The sequence below is a fragment of the Microcaecilia unicolor genome, chromosome 8 (assembly GCF_901765095.1).
Source record: "Microcaecilia unicolor chromosome 8, aMicUni1.1, whole genome shotgun sequence".
Lineage (NCBI taxonomy): Eukaryota > Metazoa > Chordata > Amphibia > Gymnophiona > Siphonopidae > Microcaecilia > Microcaecilia unicolor.
Window position 1 is genome coordinate 143,600,650 of NC_044038.1, and position 21,553 is coordinate 143,622,202.

General features: G+C 45.8%; 1 protein-coding gene across 2 annotated transcripts in view; it reads left to right on the top strand.

Annotated features, from left to right (window-relative positions):
• The window catches only part of ZMAT2 (zinc finger matrin-type 2), a 52,634-nt gene that overhangs the window by 5,296 nt on the left and 25,785 nt on the right, over window positions 1-21,553 (top strand). For both annotated transcript variants that reach the window (XM_030212685.1, XM_030212686.1), the window contains exons 2-3: window positions 8,451-8,544; window positions 21,327-21,453. In XM_030212685.1, coding sequence (XP_030068545.1) covers window positions 8,451-8,544; window positions 21,327-21,453 — 221 coding nt within the window. The remainder of the gene's footprint in view (window positions 1-8,450; window positions 8,545-21,326; window positions 21,454-21,553) is intronic.

The following is a 21,553-nucleotide window of genomic DNA, read 5'->3' on the forward strand; positions in this document are numbered from 1 at the left end:
ACAAATACTTCTATATAGAGAGAGACCTACACAATGTGACAGAGGAAAACTTAGCTCAAGAGCTATTGCTTTTAAATGAGCTCTTTTCTGTAGAGACCCTTGATAACCAATGCATTTTATGGAATCAGAAACTGTCTTCAAGTTATGGTATTCTGGCTCCACCAATAATGCACCCAAAAGGATTTGACTGTTACATGCAGAGATCTTTGGTTTAATCCTTCCATTTGGCTGATGAAATGCTAGCTAAGACGCAGACTGGCTCAAACATAGATTAAGATTAAATCCAGACACATCCGGAGTCCTACTACTGTCACGGAAAGATTCCCCCATTCCTGTCATTCCTCTTAAATTAGCGGGGTTTGCCCTTCCAATAATTGTACAATCTGTAAAGATTCTGAGAGATAGAGTAGATAGAGAAATGAATTTTCAACATCTTATTTCTTACATAGTGCAGTGCTGTTCCTCTAAGCTTCGGTTATTGTATTCTGTCACACTTATTTACTAAGAGTTCTTCTCCATTCATTAGTTATTTTGATTACTGTAACTCGCTTTTTAGAGCGTCTCGGAGCCTCAGATATACGACAGTTATAACTTGTGCAAAATTGAGCTGTGAAACTCCTGATAGGATCAAGAAAACTTGATCATGTCACAGCGTTATTCAAACATAGAATTAAATTCAAATGAGAATCACTTTATTTGTTGCGACTATTGATCCCCTTTGTCCAAGGGTGGCCCAAGGCAATCTGCTGTCCGAAGCGAAGGTTGAGATATGCCCCCAACGCCCCCAGCTCTGCCTCAGAACTGCAATCAGGGAGTAAGGGGGTTGGGAGTTGTAGAAAACAGTTTAGCAATTAAGGTTATTATAAAATCGTTAAAATACATATATTAACTAGTAAAAAAGGCCCGTTTCTGACACAAATGAAACGGGCGCTAGCAAGGTTTTCCTCGGAGTGTGTATGTTTGGGAGAGTGTATGTGAGAGTGAGTGTTTGAGAGTGAAAGTGTGAGTCCAATCCATGCTCCTCTGTCACCTGGCCCCTCCATTCATCCCTATCCAGCAATTCCGCTGTCTCCCTGAGGCCTGCCCTGCAATCCATATGCATCCATGGCCATCTGTCCCCTCCATTCATCCCTATCCAGCAATTCCCCTCTCCCTGAGTCCTGCCCTTCCAATCCATGCCCATCCATGTTCCTTTGTCACCTGGCCCCTCCATTTTTCCCTATCCAGCATTTCCCCTCTCTGCCTGAGGCCTGCCCTGCAATCCATATCCATCCATGGCCATCTGTCCCCTCCATTCATCCCTATCCAGCAATTCCCCTCTCCCTGAGTCCTGCCCTTCCAATCCATGCTCCTCTTTCACCTGGCCCCTCCATTCATCCGTATCCAGCAATTCCCCTCTCTGCCTGAGGCCTGCCCTGCAATCCATATGCATCCATGCCCATCTGTGCCCTCCATTCATCCCTATCCAGCAATTCCCCTCTCCCTGAGTCCTGCCCTTCCAATCCATGCCCATCCATGTTCCTTTGTCACCTGGCCCCTCCATTTTTCCCTATCCAGCATTTCCCCTCTCTGCCTGAGGCCTGCCCTGCAATCCATATCCATCCATGGCCATCTGTCCCCTCCATTCATCCCTATCCAGCAATTCCCCTCTCCCTGAGTCCTGCCCTTCCAATCCATGCTCCTCTTTCACCTGGCCCCTCCATTCATCCGTATCCAGCAATTCCCCTCTCTGCCTGAGGCCTGCCCTGCAATCCATATGCATCCATGCCCCATCTGTGCCCTCCATTCTCCCTATCCAGCAATTCCCCTCTCCCTGAGTCCTGCCCTTCCAATCCATGCCCATCCATGCTCATCTGTCACCTGGCCCCTCCATTTTTCCCTATCCAGCATTTCCCCTCTCTGGCTGAGGCCTGCTCTGCAATCCATATCCATCCATGCCCATCTGTCCCCTCCATTCATCCCTATTCAGCAATTCCCGTCTCCCTGAGTCCTGCCCTTCCAATCCATGCCCATCCATGGTCATCTGTCACCTGGCCCCTCCATTTTTCCCTATCCAGCAATTGCCCTGTCTCCCTGAGGCCTGCCCTGCAATCCATATCCATCCATGCCCATCTGTCCCCTCTATTCATCCCTATCCAGCAATTTCCCTCTCTCCCTGAGTCCTGCCCTCCCAATCCATGCCCATCCATGCTCCTCTGTCCCCTGCCCCCTCCATTCATCCCTTTCCAGCAATTGCCCTCTCTCCCTGAGCCCTGCCCTCCCAATCCATGCCCATCCATGCTCCTCTGTCCCCTGCCGCCTCCATTCATCCTTTTCCAGCAAGTCCCCTGTCTCCCTTCCATGACCCCCCTTGCATCCATGCTCCTCTCTCTCCCATGTCCCAGCCTGGGCCGCCCTCTTCTCCCCCCCCCCCCCCTCGCATCCATGCTGTCGTTTCTCCCCTTGCCCTCCCGGTCCCATTGTTTTTCTTTTGTGGCCACCCTCTTCGCTCCCCCCAACATGTTTTTTTTTTTTTTTTCTTGTTTTTAAATTTACCTCCGTGGCGGTTCCGGCAGCGAAGCGTCAGGGAAGGAGGCGGTGCTCCCGACGTCTAGGTTTCCCTTCGCTGTGTTCCGCCTTCTTTTGACGTCATCCTTGACGTCAGAAGAAGGCGGAACACAGGGAAGGCTAGACGTTGAGAGCACCGCCTCCTTCCCTGACGCTTCGCTGCCGAGCGTTGCGATTGGTTGAGTGTCATTGCTCCGCCCTCGACGTCATCACGTTTGACGCGTGGGCGGGGCAGACACAATGCGATCTCACCCCCTTCACTTTTGGCTAACAGAGGCTTCATTCGAACGTTGGAGGTGCGTTTTATATAGAGAGATATATTATATGCACATAAAGCCAAACAGCCTGATGCATTGAACCACACCCAAAAGAAAAATGTCCATTCTATCAGGGTTGAGCTCTCCTGCTGGCGGTTGCCACAGCCTAGCTGGGGGATCGGGGTGGGGGAGTGTCTTATTAAGGAGAGGAGGTTCAGGGGCTCTTTTCCAGCTGGAAAAGATAGTGCTTCAGATTCCTATATGGAATCTATATATCAACTGAATCTCTCATCTGTTTTATACAAGGAAAACAAAGGCCATCACTTAGTGAAAATTAGTAATAATAATAAGACTGCAAACTAGAAACAAATATGTAGACATAAAATGAAATAGAAAACAAAAAACACAGAGTAGATGCAGCAGAACCCCAAAGAAGTTGAAATGCAGATGCATTTGCTGCCAGGCCAGGGCCCATGTGCCCCCCCCCCCCCCCCCCATCCACCCATTGTGAATGAATACAAAACCTGAAGAAAATTCAAACAATATACATTTTCCTCCCTGCTTAGTAAGCCGAGCTAGCGCTGACACAGCCCATTCATTTTGGGCTGTGTTGGCATTTCCACACGGCAGCCGTTTGGTAAACAGGAGTGTTAGCAAACAAGTTATAGAACATTAGCACCAATGCTTTGATACAGACAGCAAGAACTGTACATATTACTCCTGGGAGGATTCAGTGCAAGATGAAAATTTCTGCATAAAACATTTGAGAAATTCTCTTCCCTGTTTACAAAGCCACGTGGCAAAGCTGACACTGCTCATTCAAAGTGAATGGGCTGTGTCGACAGTAGCGCACCACCAGCCCTAGCACACCTTAGTAAATAAGGGAGTCTGCGTGCAGTATTTAAAAATTCTGCATTATTTGTAATTTTTTTTTTTTTTTTTTTTGCAGAATTTATCCAGTCATAAGGCCTGACCACTCCCCAAACTTCTTCCTTCCACAGTAATAATCTTACTACTACTACTATTTAACATTTCTAAAGCGCTACTAGGGTTATGCAGCGCTGTACAATTTAACATAGAAGGACAGTCCCTGCTCAAAGAACTTACAATCTAAAGGACACGTGAACAGTCAGTCAGATAGGGGCAGTCAAATTGGGGCAGTCTGGATTTCCTGAAAGGTAAGAGTTAGGTGCCGAACACAGCATTGAAGAGGTGGGCTTTAAGCAAAGACTTGATGGGCAGGGAGGGGGCTTGGCGTAAGGGCTCGGGAAGGTTGTTCCAAGCATAGGGTGAGGCGAGGCAGAATGAGCGGAGCCTGGAGTTGGCGGTGTTGGAGAAGGGTAATGAGAGGAGGGATTTGTCTTGTGAACGGAGGTTTCGGGCGGGAACGTAAGGGGAGATGAGGGTAGAGAGGTAGTGAGGGGCAGCAGACTGAGTGCATTTGTAGGTTAGAAGGAGAAGCTTTAACTGAATGCGGTATCTGATGGGAAGCCAGTGAAGTGATATGAGTATTTATTTATTTATTTATTGCATTTGTATCCCACATTTTCCCACCTTTTCGCGGGCTCAGTGTGGCTTACAATAAGATATGAATAATAGAAATACATTTGTTACAACTTGGTTATGGATTACATTGTGCAGAGTTGTGCGAGACATTCGAATATCATTAGGAATATAACAATGGGACATCAACATAGAAACATTGGAAGGAGACAATGGGAAGCTAAAGGGCAGTGTTAGACACAAGGACATATGGTGTACATAGTTCCGTGAATAAGTGTATGATTGACTGGATTACGGGATGAGGGATCAGAAGTGGATGTATGTTGCATTGATGAACAGTGAGTATGGACTCTATGTGTTTTGGCTCTTTCCGTAAGTTTGTTCAAACAGGTAAGTCTTCAGTAGTTTACGGAAGGAAGCTTGTTCGTTAATTACTCTTAGGTTGCGCGGTAGTGTATTCCAAGACTGCATGCTCATGTGGGAAAAGGTTGACGCATGTAGCGTCTTGTATTTCAGGCCCTTGCAAGTGGGGAAGTGGAGGTTGAGGTGTGTTCGGGATGATCTTTTAGCGTTTCTGGGTGGTAGGTCTATTAAATCAGACATGTACGCTGGGGCTTCGCCGTAAATGATCTTATGGACTAGTGTGCAAACTTTAAAAGTAACGCGTTCCTTAAGTGGAAGCCAATGTAGTTTCTCCCGTAGTGGTTTTGCCCTTTCATATGTTGGTTTTCCGAAGATGAGCCTGGCTGCTGTGTTCTGGGCTGTTTGAAGTTTCCTCAGTATTTGCTCTTTGCAGCCCACGTATAGTGAGTTGCAGTAATCCAGATGGCTGAGGACGAGGGATTGCACTAGGCTGCGGAAGACGAATCTTGGGAAGAATGGTCTTATCCTTTTCAATTTCCACATGCAGTAGAACATCTTCTTGGTTGTGTTGTTTGCGTGGGTTTCGAGTGTTAGGTGGCGGTCGATAGTGACTCCAAGGATTTTTAGCGTTTCTGAGACTGGGAGGTTTAGGTTTGGTGTGTTTATCGCGTTGAATTCATTTGTGTTGTATTGGGAGGTGAGTATCAGGCATTGGGTTTTTTCTGTGTTTAATTTCAGGCGGAATGCATCTGCCCATGTGTTCATGATGTGTAGACTTTGATTTCGTTGGAGATTTCTTTGGTGTCTTGTTTGAATGGGATGTATATTGTCACATCATCGGCGTATATATATGGGTTGAGGTTATGGTTTGATAGGAGTTTTGCTAAAGGGATCATCATTAGGTTGAATATAGTTGGTGAGAGAGGTGATCCTTGTGGGACTCCACATTCAGGTGTCCATGCCTTGGACGTGGTTGAATTTGATGTGACTTGATACGAACGTAGGGTTAGGAACCCCTTGAACCAGTTCAGGACATTGCCTCCTATGCCAAAGTATTCAAGTATGTGTAGTAGGATTCCATGGTCAACCATGTCGAAGGCGCTTGACATATCAAATTGTAGGAGGAGTATATTGTTGCCAGCTGCAATTATTTGTTTGAATTTGGTCATAAGGGTGACTAATACTGTTTCTGTGCTATAGTATGTCGGTTCTGGCAGAATATAAGACGTGCAGCAGAGTTCTGAACAGATTGAAGGGGGGATAGGTGGCTAAGTGGGAGGCCGGTGAGGAGTAAGTTGCAGTAGTCAAGGCGAGAGGTAATGAGAGCGTGGACGAGAGTTCGGGTGGTGTGTTTAGAGAGGAAGGGGCGAATTTTGCTGATGTTAAAGAGGAAGAAGCGACAGGTCTTGGCTATCTGCTGGATATGCGCAGATATCTTCAGGCTCTGCCCTCTCCATTTCTTTCTCACCCCGTCTTGGCTTGAACCCCTACCCTTCCCCAGGTTCCTAGTTCTTTCTCTCCTCTTAGCCCCCAACACCTACCTTTCTGTATTCTTTCTCTCCTTGTCCCCCCACCTTACCATATCTTTCTCCCAGATTATGTGGCATAAGAAGCAAGCAGCTGTACATTAGACCGTTTCCTCTACCAGCCTAGGCCCACTGATTATTTGAATCATGCAGTTCAAATAAGCAGTTGAGCTCAGGCCAGCAGAGGAGGAGGAACTGGTCTGATGCAGCTGCTTGTTTCTTTCCTTATGTCACATAATCTGGGAGGGCAGCAGTACAAATATTACACTGGACCCTAAAACACAAAAACATCTATTCAAGTAAAACAAAACAACATTGAAGAAACAATTACATTTCCTTTTGTACTGAACATAATACATAAACATCTGCGATGCACATTTCCCAAAGCTAACATATTCCAGTTTTTAAATTAAAAATAAAACCCATTTTTCTACGTTTGTGTGTCTGGGTCTTATTTTTCCATCAGATTGGTCCCAGTTTCTTTTTTCTGCTTTCCTGTCTGTTTCCAGTGACCGCTGTCCATTTGTTCTTTCCTCCTCTCGCCTCCTTCCCTCAATATACCTGTCTCTGACACATCAATCTTTCTGTTTAAGCTCGCTCCGTTTTTTCTTTTCTGCCTCTGCCCACTCAAATTTCACCCTCTTGCTCTATTCCTTTTCACTTTTCATCTACTTATCATCTATCTCATTCTCTCTTCCCCTAGCTGTCACACTTCCCATCTTCCTATTCCCTTTTATCTTTCATCTGCTCACCTTTACCACGTTATATCCTCTGTACTCACTATCCTCTGCTCATTCATCATCTTGACATCCTTCCCATGGCTTCTCCCACATGGATCCACCATTCTTAGCACCCCCCTCATTATCCCTTACCCCGCCCTTGTAACCCTTCCACCCCCTGCCATCTCATTCTCTCCCTTCTTACCCCATCTGACATCTCTCTCTCTCCCCCTTCTGCCCCTCAAGTCCATCATCCCTTATCCCCATTTGCCCCATTCCACTCTGTACTGAGTCCATTTCTGCACTCCCTTCTCTATGTATCCCTGCTCCTCCAAGCTTCCTTTCCCCCTTCTACCTTCTCTGCCCTCCCCCAAGTCCATCTCTCCCTTTCCTGCTACCTCCCATCCATTACCCCAATCTCAACTTTAATCTTCTCACCCTTCCCCCATTCCCTCTCTAAGTCCAACATCTCTCTCCCTTCCACCTCTCTCCCCCCAAGTCTGACATTTCTCCCTCCCTTCTTTCTAGTACCCAGAGCCTAACATCTCTCACACACTCTCTCTCACCATTCTTCTCCTTCCCCTACTGCTACTGAGCAGGCCAGCATCTCCCCTCTTCCTCCCTCAGCCCTCTTCCCCCGAGTCTAATTTGTTTCAAAAGTTGCTGGGCGGCGGCAGCAATTCACAGGCGGTGACCTACCGCTGGCCCGCCCCAGTGAAAACAGGAAGTAGGGTGGGCCACCAAAGTAGAGAATGTCGGGCCAGCAGCAGGACAGTGCTTGTGAATCACTGTCACCTCCCAGCAACTGTTGACACAAATTAAAGGTAGGGGAAGAGGGAGGGAGGAAGGAAAAGGGAGGTGCCAGTCTGGGAGTGGGGTGCGTGGTGGTAGCGAATAGAAGGGGAGAGAAGGAAATAGGCAGGAAGAGGAGTGTGACAGAGTGCTGGCTGGTGGCGAGATGCTGCACCCTTGTAGAGCCACTTGAGACGGTCTCATAGGGTCACCCCTGCCTTTGTCCCTTCAAGAGTACTTAGGTCTGCAGGAAAACTGAGTCACAATCCCCTCATTTCATCATAAGTGCCTAGATACTGTTCGGACACGTATATTTAACAGGTCCTTTTCTATGGAATGCGTTTTCTCCTCGCTTGCATTTGGAGGGTTTATTACTGAAGTTTAGATCAGGTTTAAAGAACTTGTTTAAGGATGCATTCATATGAAGTTGATTAGCCTGCATTGATCCCTATGCCTGTGCATAGGAGGTGCTTGGTCTTGGATGCCTAACCATTGGATCTAACACGGACTTTTTTTATATACTGTATTTTCTGAATTGTAATTGTTTAGTAGATATATGTGGAAACTACTCGGAAAGTTTTCTAATGGGCAGTATAATAAGAATAAAAGAAACATGAAATCTTAGAGATGAGTGGAAGTTCAGGTGTGATGCTGCTTTCAGCTGTGTCACTGCTGTTTTTTGTGGTTGGGTTTTTCAGTTTGTTCTTCGTGCTGAATACCCTCATATATTCTTTTCTTTGCAGACTAAAAACATGGACTTCCGCCGGAAGTGGGACAAAGATGAGTATGAGCAACTTGCTCAAAAACGACTCACTGAAGAAAGAGAAAAAAAGGATGGTATGTAATGGACATTTAAACACTAATTTTATTTTATTATTTTAGTACTGACAGGTCAGTTGTCTTTTTATCATATTCCTTATTCAAACTAAATATGACAAATTTTCAGCAAAAATAATTGAAATTATAATATATGAAGCTGAAATCCTAACGTGAATTGTTTAAAACCTCCTTATTCTCTTAGGTTATACAAATCACATTCACAATATTCAGCAAGAAAGAATAAAAAAAAACTTTTATTTTTTTTCAACTGTCCTCCCTTGGACAGAGGCTGTATAAGAACATTATACAGGAAGCAAAACCAACATACTTACAAGAGTCAAATCTAAAGCTTGTAACCTTTTTGCTTAGCTTTCAGCTTTCACAGTATCATTTATATACATCTTCACACAATGGTTAGCACATCATCACGTACGTACGTCAGCATTATTCCCACATTACTTAGCCCTTTTGCTCTTTTCTGCAGCTGTCAGTTACATTCTTTCCGGGCTTCTCACACCTTACCCATCTGTTACACCCGCTCACCTGCTCAACATCCTTTCTCTGTTCTCACATGTCTCTTATGACTCATTGGTCATGCTGGTCTCTGATTGTCTGCTCCCACAATCTGCAGCTCTCCACTACGTCAGCTATTTACAGCTTTTAACATTATCTACAGAATATGTTATCTTTCATGCCGTGATGTAGATATGTTCATACAAAACAACACTATGTCTTTAGAATGGAGGAAAAGACCTCATAAGATTGAAAACTCACGGAGGTTTTTAGACCAATGATATTACCGGAGTCTGCCTTATGCCGGCATTGAAATGCAATATTTGCTGCTGTGCTCAGACTTATGAGGTCTTTTCCTCCATTCTAAAGACATAGTGTTGGTTTTGTATGAACATATCTACATCATAGCATGAAAGATAACATATTCACATTAGGATTTCAGCTTCGAAGTTCGTATATTATATTTTTATCATATCCTCCATCAATAAGCAGGATAAACAGCTATACAAGTATCTCATGGCACCATCATATGCTAGTTACCTTAGAAAACATAAAAGTTCCTGAGGGAATTTGGTGCAAAACGTTTTTTGAATATTCAGCAAAATTTTACATAATTTTACTAAATAACAATATAATTAACTTTGAATAATAATTTAAAATGCATGATAGAAAAAGTTATTACTCAAAGGGGATATTTTACTAAGGTGCACTAACGGATTTAGTGTGAGCTAAATGCTAGGAAGCCCATAGGAATAAAATGGGCTTCTTATTTATTTATTTATTTGTGACATTTATATCCCACATTATCCCAAGCAAGTTTGATGTCGAGTGTACAACTGCTGCATCTCACAGTTAAAGCTCTGGCGTTTGCGGATGACATCCTGCTAACACTGTGTCAGCCTCGTTGGTCCTTGCCACAGTTGTTATCGATCTTGAATTATTATTATTATTATTATTTGTAGCATTTGTATCCCATATTTTCCCACCAATTTGTAGGCTCAATATGGCTTACATTTGCCGTAATGGCGGTTGCCATTTCCGGGTAGCAGATCCCAGAAAAGAGGTTTTCTTCTGATTGCGCAGCGTGACCGGAGCTCGGAGACTCGGTCTGGTTAGGTAAGAGCATTTGGTAGCTCCTCCAGGGAGGGCCCACGTTCGGGACGATTTTGGCGCAAATCCGCCATTTTGAATTTCCACCGCTTTCGGTGATGGCTGCTGAGAAAGTAAAGCTCTGTTCCATTTGTGGCAAGTGCAAATCTGCAGCGGAGCTCTGTAAGGCGTGCTTTTCAGACGGTAGAGCCGGCCCGAGCATGGCGCGTGATGTTCCTTGAAAGTGGCCAGGGCATCTTTACCCTCTGAGTAAAGAGCACTTGGCCCGTTTTGGGATGCCTAAAGTGGATGCCTTAGTCACGGCGGTGACAAAAAAGACCACCCTCCCAGTAGAGGGAGGGGTCGCCCTGAAGGACATTCAGGACCTGCGGCTGGAATCAGCGCTAAAACGGTCCTTTGAAATTTTGGGCCTAGCCTTAAGGGCGTCTGTTTGCAGTTCTTATGTTGCTCGAGCCTGCCTCTCATGGTTATAACAGGCAGTGGAACAGCCCGTGGATGGTGCGGAGTCCCTCGCTGACGTTGCACCGCGCATGGAGTCGGCCTTGTCTTTTTTAGCTGACACCCTCTATGATCTGGTCAGAGCTGCGGCTAAACAGATGTCTGTGGCGGTGTCCGCCCGCTGCCTTCTATGGCTACGGCATTGGGCGGCTGACATGGCCTCTAAGCAAAGGCTGGTGAAGTTGCCCTTTCGGGGCCTTCTGTTATTTGGAGAGGAGTTGGAGAAGATTGTTAAAGACCTGGGGGATGCTAAACCCCAGCGGTTACCTGAGGATAGGCCGCGGCCTTCTTCCAAGGCTCAAGTGGTTCCCTCCTCCTCTAGACCTCGCTTCTGTGAAGCTAGAAGGTATTGCCCGGGGCGCTCTGCTGGGTTTACTCAACGTGCCCGCTTTCAGCAGAGGAACTCCTTATGCTCGGACAAACGCTGCGCAGCAGCAGGCTCAAGGCCTGGAGTTCAGGCCGTCCTCCACAATAATGGGACGCCGGTCCACTCCTCCTTTTAGAGCTGTAGGAGGACGCCTTTCCCTCTTTCTCGAGGAGTGGACCAAGATTACCTCAGATCAGTGGATCCTGGACCTGATCAGAGAAGGTTACCGATTGGAATTTGGTGCCCCGATGAGAGACGTGTTTGTGGAGTCCCGATGCGGTACTGCCATCAAACGGGTGGCGGTAGAGGAGACCTTACAAGTCTTGTTGCACCTTGGAGCGGTGATCCCTGTGCCTCCCGCCGAACACAGCTGAGGTCGTTACTCCATTTATTTTGTGGTGCTGCGAAAAGGCGGGTCTTTTCGGCCCATGCTCGACTTAAAGTCAACGAGTCACTAAGAGTGCGGCATTTTCACATGGAAACCCTGCGCTCCATCATTGCGGCGGTACAGCCAGGAGAATTCCTCACGTCTCTGGACCTAAAAGAAGCTTACTTGCACATTCCTATATGGCCCCCGCACCAACAGTTCCTCCTGTTTGCGGTGTTGGGAAATCATTTCCAGTTTCGGGCCTTGCCTTTTGGCCTCGCCACAGCTCCACGAACCTTTTCCAAGGTAATGGAGGTAGTAGCTGCTTTTCTCAGGCGAGAGGGTATCCAGGTTCACCCGTACCTCGACGACTGGCTCATCAGAGCGGACTCTGCAGAAGAGAGTCGTCATGTAACAGCCAGAGTGGTCTCAGTACTGCAGTCTCTGGGCTGGGTCGTCACTATACCAAAAAGTTACCTGACCCCCTCTCAATCTCTACAATATTTGGGGGTCCGGTTTGACACGGCCTCGGGGTTTGTCTTTCTACCCTACCAAAGGCGGTGCAAGCTTCAGAATCAGGTCCATCTGTCCTGAGGATGCCTCACCCGCGAGCTTGGGACTTTGTCCAGCTGTTGGGGTCAATGATGGCCACCTTGGAAGTGGTGTCATGGGCGAGAGCGTATATGAGACCTCTGCAGATTGCCCTGCTTCAACAATGGTCTCCTATGTCCCAGGATTATCAACGCAGACTCACATGGCTCCCTGCGGCCCGACTCAGTTTGGAGTGGTCTCTCTCAGACAGCATGCTGCGGCGAGGAATGCCGCTGGCGCTTCCCGATTGGTGCCTGGTGGTAACGGATGCCAGCCTGAAGGGCTGGGGAGCACATTGTCAGGGAAGCTATGCCCAGGGTCTATGGACACCCGAGGAAACGGGGTGGTCCATCGATCGCTTGGAACTGAGAGCGATATTCCAGGCTCTTCTGGCCTTTCACATGACTCTGGAGGGACTGGCTGTCAGAGTTCTGTCAGACAACACGACAGCAGTGGCCTACATAAATCGACAAGGCGGCACTCAGTGTCAACACTGGTCGCAGAGGCCGATCAGATATGCCACTGGGCCGAGCTACATCTGCAGCTTCTGTCAGCAGCTCACATAGCAGGTCAGAGCAACGTGCAAGCCGATTTTCTAAGCAGGTATCAAATCGACCCTGCGGAGTGGGAACTGACAGACGAAGTATTCCTTCAGATCTGTGCCAATTGGGGAACGCCCGTAGCGGATCTTATGGCCTCAAGCACAAATGCCAAAGTCCCGTCCTTTTTCAGCAGACGGAGAGATCCTCGCTCGGCGGGGTTGGATGCCTTGGCTCAACCCTGGCCCCCGGGCCTCCTGTATGTGTTCCCTCCTTTGCCCTTAATAGGGCGACTCCTCCTGCGAATTCGGCTGCATCAAGGAGTAGTGATCCTCATTGCCCCGGATTGGCCCAGGCGGCCATGGTATGTGGACCTCCGGCGGATGCTGGTGGAGGCTTTCCTTTCTTTGTCTCTGGTACCGAACCTGTTGACGCAGGGTCCCTTGACCATGAAGGATACCTGCTGCTTTGGTCTTACGGCATGGCTATTGAGAGGGCACAATTGAGAGACAAGGGCTGTTCTAACAAGGTCATCTCCACTCTCTTGCAGGCCCGCAAGCGTTCCTCTTCCGTTGCCTATGCTCCGATCTGGCGCCAGTTTGAGGCTTGGTGTGTTTCTAAAGCAATCACACCCATGCGGGCTCCTGTCTCACCGATACTTGACTTTTTGCAGGATGATATACAAAAAGGCTTGGCCTATAATTCCCTGCCTGTTCAAGTGGCAGCCTTGGCATGTTTTTGGGGGAAGGTCGCTGGCCTCTCCCTGGCTGCGCATCCGGACATTGCACGGTTTCTTAGAGGGGTGCTTCAGCTCCGGCCTCCTGTGCGGGCCCCTTGTCTGGCTTGGAACCTGGGGCTAGTATTAAAGGCTCTTCAGTGTTCTCCCTTCGAGCCGCTGAGGCGAGCTTCGGAGAAGGATGTGACTCTAAAGACAGTCTTTTTGGTGGCCATTACATCGGTGAGACGGGTATCTGAGCTCCAGGCGCTGTCCTGTCGAGACCCATTTCTGCAGTTCTCAGAGTCCGGAGTAACGGTACGTACGTTGCCTTCCTTCCTGCCTAAGGTGGTTTCAGCGTTTCACCTAAACCAGCCTATTTATCTGCCCTCCGTTACTAGGGAGGAGTTTCCAGAATCTTATGGGCAGTTGCACCTTCTGGATGTGCGCAGGGCTCTGTTGCAGTATCTGCAGATGTCTAATGCTTTCAGGACCTCTGATCACCTTTTTGTATTGTTGTCAGGTCCTCGCAGAGGGTCTCCAGCGTCTAAAGCCACTATAGCCCATTGGCTTAAGGAAGCCATTTTTTCTACATATCTGCTATCTGGCCGGCCTCCGCCTGACGCCTTTAAGGCACATTCCACAAGAGCGATTTCTTCCTCTTGGGCTGAGACGGGAGCACTCTCTCTTCAAGAGATATGTAGTGCAGCTACTTGGGCTTCTAAGCTTTCTTTTGCCCGTCATTACAGGCTGAATGTGGCTGCCAGGAGGGATGCGCTTTTTGGAGCACAAGTGCTTGCGCAGGGATGCGCTTTTTGGAGCACAAGTGCTTGCGCAGGGATGCGCCTTTTGGAGCTCAAGTGCTTGCGCATGGTGTGGCTTGTTCCCGCCCTATCTAGGGATTGCTTTGATACATCCCATTCGTAATGGATTCATCTGCTGCTGATGACAAGGAAGGGAAAATTAGGTTCTTACCTTGGTAATTTTCTTTCCTTTAGTCACAGCAGATGAATCCATGATCCCTCCCTGATTGACTCTGTTTTGTGTTCAGTTTTTCCTGCAGACATGTTCCCTCATTGGGAGAAGTTGGAAAACAGTCTTCAGGATTTCTGTTCTACTACAGGAGGTTGAGTTCATCCCTCCTTTGTGTTATTGCTTCTGTTCTGGGGCGTTCGTTCGCTGTGAGGAAAGTTCATGCTATGCTACTTTGCGGTTTAACACTTCTTTGGAAGCTTCAAAATACTGAGAGGCAGATGGAGCTAGCCGTCCTAGAGGCACTATGGTTTTCAGTGTTCTCTATCTCCCCCTGCTGGTAGGTGGACACAACCCATTCGTAATGGATTCATCTGCTGTGACTAAAGGAAAGAGAATTTCCAAGGTAAGAACTTAATTTTCCCATTTTCCAAAGCGATAATAGTGGCGTTGGTGACATGGCGTAAGAAGGAGGGGTGTCTGGATGATTCACTTATGTGATCATGGTTGTCCGGTTGGTTTTTCCAGCACTTTGTTCCATGTGTTGAAGGAAGCACTTTCAGAAGACATAGCTGGATGATTGACTTATCTGATCATGGTTGTCGGGTTGGTTTTCTAGCACTTTGTTCCATGTGTTGAAGCACAGTCAGAAGACATTATAGCAGTGGCATTTATAAACAAGCAAGGGAGGACCAAGAGTGTGCAGATGATGCTAGGGGCCAAGCATATCAAATGGGCAGAAGTTCATATGGAGGCTCTGACTTGTCATATTGTAGGCAGGGACACTGTGGAAGTAGAGTTCCTGCATCTAATGGAGTGGGATTTCAACAAGGACTTTTTTGATGACCTTGCAAAATGGTGGAGATATTCTCATACAGACTTGATGGCCACAAGACAGAATGCCAAGAGCCCAAGGTTTTTCAGCCAGTGGACGATGCAAAGCCTTCATGAGAATGGATGTCCTTATCCAGGATTGACCACAAGGGAGGTTTCTATATGAGTTTTCTCCGTGACCTCTTGTAGGCAGAGTACTGAAAGAGATTGCAAGACACGGTTCTTATTTGTAACTTGATCACACCAGCTTGGTCCATGTGCCCATGGTTCAGAACCTTTAGTTACAGAGCCACTCTGGCTGACCTAGGTCAGTATGGTCAAAATGGATGATCAGTTCCATACTGCATTACGACTTGGCTTTTGAGAAGTCAGGATAAAGAGTGGGTTTTTTTTCACCTTCTTTGACCTAATAATTAACTTGATGTTAACGACAAGAGGACCATGTACTTGCTGGATCTACATACAAATATGGAGGACCTTCTCAGCCTGGTGTAAAGATCATAGTCTATCTCCTTGGAGGTGCACACTTCTACAGGTCTTAGACTTGAGGGGGGAATGGGGCTGGAGAGTTGACTTTCTGTGCTCCCTTAAGATTCACTGTGTGGTGCTCACTTGTTAGAGAAGGCGTATACTAGATTAGGATGTAGTGAGGCTTTAATAGTGATGTTGGATAATTAGCCTTCAGTATGTTGGCTACTGCCTGTCTGGGACCTCAACGTGATGCTCAAGACCCAAGTTCAGGAGCCCTTTGAACCACTTTGTCCATCACTCAAGATTATTACTCATAAAAAAAAACATTGCTGGTGGCAATCACTGGAGTGTAGGAGGTAAAAGCCCTGTCCTGTAAAGAATCTTATCTTTAGGATCTCCAGGAACAGAGTTTGTCTGCATCATGCTTTCCTGCTGACCCAAAATAGTTTTACCTTTCCATGTCAAACAGTCAATGGAATTGCTCAGTTTTTCAGCCCAAGAGCTTAAAAGACAGGACAGAACATTGAGGTGTCTAGACCTTAGAAGGGCGTCATGTAGCTATTTGAAAGCAATGTGCTCTTTCTGTAGGACAGACAAACTCTTTAGAAGGCCATATAAAGGCAAAGCAGTCTGCAAGGCATCTATAAGATGGATTAGAGATGTACTAATTGCTGCTAATTCTACTCAAGGCTGCAGGAATTGAGGGTTCATTCTACAAAACCAAAGGGTACCTTCCGGGCAGAGATTTTATATCCCTAAAAGATATGCAGAGCAGCAATTGGGATGACATTTCATATGTTTTCTTGCCATTATAGATTACATCTCTAGACTAAGCAGATGGTAGGATTTGGACCGGCATTCCTTGGAGTTGTGAATGACATGCTTTGCCTCCATATAATGTAGAGGCCAACCGAAACTGATACCAAAATTGTCTAGACAATTTTCAGCAGAAACTGCAGCCAAAACTTATTGCCTGGTTTCGGCCAAAACCGAAAACTAAAGGTTGGTTGTGTGAATATGAACCAGTGAGGCCCAATGGGGATTGTCGGAGTTTGCAGTTGGCAGCCCTCTGCTAAACCTACAGGAGATTACCCTCCAGTCCCAGGAACTGCAGGCACAGACTGACAACTGGGAGAGCCATTTTAACAATGTCTTCTCAAAAGGTCTGGCACATTTAGGTTCCCCTGTCAATGCAGATGTAGTTAAATATCTTCTGAGACAGGAACATTGTGAGAACCAGTAAAAAAAAACCCATCATGCTGGGTGATATCCAAAATGATTAAAGTGAGCAGGAAAGGTTCCAGCTCACTTAAATCACCAGTCTGTAGCTAACTGCCAATATTCAGCTGCACAACCAGTTAGGGCCACTGAATATTTGCGGTTAACGCCTGCACCAAGGCCAGCTAACTTGTGGGTGGTCCGGGGGCAGAGTTGGCACTTATGTGATGACTCCACTTCTAAAGGATGCCCACTGGCTACCTATTCCTTTTTGTATTCAGTACAAGCTACTCTTTGTGGGTTATAAGATTCGGACTAAGGAGGAGCCTTCATTTTTCTCTATACTTCTTCTCCCCTATACTCCCTCTCGACCCTTATACTCCTCTCAACAAAATTTTCTACCTGTTCCTTCATTTCATGAAATTTCCTCAATGCTCATTCGTCATTCCTTTTTTTTCTGTTCAGGGCCCTCAGCTCTGGAACTGTTTACCACAAAGTTTAAAAGCTCTCCCCACCTTATCTCAGTTTAAAACTGACTTAAAAACTTACCTGTTTTTAAAGGCCTTTGGAGGTCAGCGAAGAGTTCATGACACAGCTGTATTCCTGTGACCCTAGTGTTTTCTCCCTTCCCCTTGTGCTCTTTTCTATACGATACTGTAGGTCTCCCCGTCTTTCCCTCCCCCTTTAGATTGTAAGCCGCTCAGATACCAGTTTGATGGGTGGAATAGAAAGCCCTCCATAAACTTGAAACTTGATATTCCGCCCTTGACCGCATAAGATAACCGCTTAAATTGGGCCGCATAAATAGCAGTCCTATCTTTAAGCTGTTCAGCTTATGCGGTCAGTGACTGAACTTGCACTTAACAAGCCTTAGCAGCCAACATAAAACTGGCATTGAATATAGCCGGCAGCAGACATATAACCATTCTGGAAGCCCAGGCCAAATATATTCCGTGTATTAAAAAAGGAGGACGGAAGACCAAACGGCAGCTGGCGTGGTTAAAAAGTGAGGTGAAGGAAGCTATTAGAGTTAAAAGAAAATCTTTAAGAAAGTGGAAGAAGGAACCGACTGAAAATAATAAGAAACAGCATAAGGAATGTAAAGTAAAATGCAAAGCGCTGATTGTTGTTGTTACATTTGTACCCCGCACTTTCTCACTCATGGCAAGCTCAATAAGGAAGGCTAAGAGGGACTTCGAAAAAAAGATCGCGTTGGAGGCCAAAACACATAGTAAATTTTTTTTAGGTATATTAAAAGCAGGAAGCCGGCAAAAGAATCGGTTGGACCGCTAGATGACCGAGGAGTAAAAGGGGCGATCAGGGAAGACAAAGCCGTAGCAGAGAGATTAAATGAATTCTTTTCTTCGGTCTTCACCGAGGAAGATTTGGGTGGGATACCGCTTCCAGAAATGGTGTTCGAAGCTGACGAGTCGGAGAAACTTAATGAATTCTCTGTAAACCTGGAGGATGTAATGGGGCAGTTCTACAAACTGAAGAGTAGCAAATCTCCTGGACTGGATGGTATTCATCCCAAAGTACTGATAGAACTGAAAAATGAACTTGCGGAGTTATTGTTAGTAACATGTAATTTATCCTTAAAATCGAGAGTAGTACCGGAAGATTGGAGGGTGGCCAATGTAACTCCCAATCTTTAAAAAAGGTTCCAGAGGAGATCCGGGAAATTATAGACCGGTGAGTCTGACGTCGGTGCTGGGCAAAATGGTAGAGACTATTATAAAGAACAAAATTACAGAGCATATTCAAAAGCATGGATTAATGAGACAGTCAACATGGATTCAGTGAAGGGAAATCTTGCCTCGCCAATCTACTACATTTCTTTGAAGGGATGAAAAAAACGTGGATAAAGGTGAGCCGGTTGATATTGAGGCATATTTTCAAAGCACTTAGCCTTCCAAAGTTCCATAGAAACCTATGGAACTTTGGAAGGCTAAGTGCTTTGAAAATATGCGGCATTGTGTATCTGGATTTTCAAAAGGCGTTTGACAAAGTACCTCATGAAAGACTCCAGAGGAAATTGGAGAGTCATGGGATAGGAGGTAGTGTTCTATTGTGGATTAATAACTGGTTAAAAGATACAAAAACAGAGAGTAGGGTTAAATGGTTAGTATTCTCAATGGAGAAGGGTAGTTAGTGGGGTTCTCCAGGGGTCTGTGCTGGGACCACTGCTTTTTAAAATATTTATAAATGACCTAGAGATGGGAGTAACTAGTGAAGTAATTAAATTTGCTAATGACACAAAGTTATTCAAAGTCGTTAAATCGCGGGAGGATTGTGAAAACTTACAAGAGGACCTTACAAGACTGGGAGACTGGGCGTCTAAATGGCAGATGACATTTAATGTGCAAAGTGATGCATGTGGGAAAGAGGAACCCGAATTATAGCTACGTCATGCAAGGTTCCACGTTAGACGTTACAGACTGAGAAAGGGATCTAGGCGTCGTCGATGATTGGTTGAAACCTGCTCAGTGTGCTTTTGCGGCTAAGAAAGCAAATAGAATGTTAGGTATTATTATGAAAGGAATGGAAAACAAAAATGAGGATGTTATAATGCCTTTGTATCACACCATGGTGCGACCGCACCTCGAATATTGTGTTCAATTCTGGTCGTCGTGGAGGAGTGGCCTAGTGGTTAGGGTGCTGGACTTTGGTCCTGGGGAACTGAGGAACTGAGTTCGATTCCCGGCACAGGCAGCTCCTTGTGACTCTGGGCAAGTCACTTAACCCTCCATTGCCTGCCACATTGAGCCTGCCATGAGTGGGAAAGCGCGGGGTACAAATGTAACAAAAATAAATAAAAAGATATAGTGGAATTAGAAAAGGTGCAGAGAGAAGGGTGACAAAAATGATAAAGGGGATGGGGCAACTTCCCTATGAGGAAAGGCTAAAGCGGCTAGGGCTCTTCAGCTTAGAGAAAAGGCGGCTGAGGGGAGATATGATAGAGGACTTGTCTACACACTACAGATATTATACCAGCCTAATGCACAATCCAGAATAAATAAAGCACATTAATGTCACTGAATGTGACGACTATATGCTCTGAAAAATTGCAATCAAGAGCAGTACCCTTTTCAAATTATTTTCTAATATATAAACTTCATTTCATTGTAATATTATTTCCCTACTCGCACTATAAGCTGACTACTACTTGTGCTTGAAAACAATCACTGCAGGTTCCTTTCTCATAAAATCTAACTTCTGCATGCCACAAGTTTAATTAAAATGCTGCATCTTCATCATACCCAACAGAGCCTGGAAATTCTTTAAAATTACCCAAATGGTATCCAAGTCAGAAATATGTAATAATTTAAATAATGAAATACCATATTTTACCTCCCAGCAAAATAGTCTTTGCACACTTCGGCTAATGAAAACAAAGTAAAAGCCACAGTGGTTTTACAGTGGCTGACTTTGGGCCACATTTGGAGTGATAGCTAATACCATGTCTCCACCGAGAGACTTATTCCTATCATCCCAAATTTACAGACTTAAGAGTAGCCCCTTCCCCCAGACTACCTGGTGAGTCTAGTAGTGTAGTCAGGGCAGGACTGATCCCCAGTTGCTCTTGCGCCCATGTCAGCTCTACTGTCAAAATGGTTGTTGTGACATCTTGCGGCAGTCTTGAGAGATTGCCATTACAGATTTTGGCAACCTTTTGAGAGCAGAGCCAGTATGAGCAGGAACAGCTGGGGATCACTCCTGCCTTGACTGCACCTCTAGACTAACAAAGATTGTAAGATAGGCCTGAGGGGAGGCAACTCCTGTTCGAAGGAGAGGGCGAGGAAGGGAGACAAACAGGACAAAGCACAAATTTCCAGCTTCCACTGAAAGCACATGGTCAGTTTTGGCCAAAACCGTGGCCGTACTCTTTCAGCTGAAATCAAAACTGGGTAGAAAAAAGGCTTTTGGGTCAGTTTCAGCACCGAAGCCAAAATTCAGTCGGCCTCTAATAAAAGGAAGACTTTGTACATCCCACTGGTCTGGCACAGGTGAATAGGAAAATTCAATTATATCTTCCTGATTACCGTCATTCCTTGAGTACTGCCAGATGAATCCAGGATATTATCCTAGTATGTGAGGTGGCTGGGGAGTTGAACTCAACTGTCTATTATGATTATGGGGGTAACATCCACATATGAAAAAAAGAAAAAAAAAAGATAAAGAAGGGGTGACAGGAAAGGAAATGAGAGATAGAGAGAGACGTGTTTTCAATAAGAGGTGCAAACTGTTCAATAGTATACTGATCAGCTTCTCTGCTGTACCATCATATACAGGGAAGATAAGCGGATTTCTCTGTCTCCACCTGCTGGGAGGAGGGCAGATCCTACTTCTTTGTACTGATCTGGCAGGACTCGAGAAAAGACAGTTATCAGATAAAGTGTAACCATACTTTGTATTTTGTTTAAAACTGTGTAACTGTGAGAATAACTGTCTAGCATACTGTGCACTGTTTGCTTATTGAACATTTAAATCTCTGGACCCAAAGGAGGTATAGATGGTCACAATGATACATGGGATTCTGTGGAATTTAAAACCACTGAAAGTGAAGTTTCTTTGAAGGATTTCATGTTGTGGTTCTCATTTTAGGCAAACCAGTTCAGCCACCTGTCAAGAGGGAGCTCCTCCGACACAGAGACTACAAAGTGGATCTGGAGTCCAAGCTGGGGAAAACAATTGTCATTACCAAAACCACACCTCAGTCTGAGATGGGAGGGTAAGGGAGATCTTGCATGTTTATTTTCTCTAGGTTTTAAAACTTTAAAATAATAGTTGAACTAGGATCTTTGTATCCCAAGCAAGGATTTCTTCTGCCT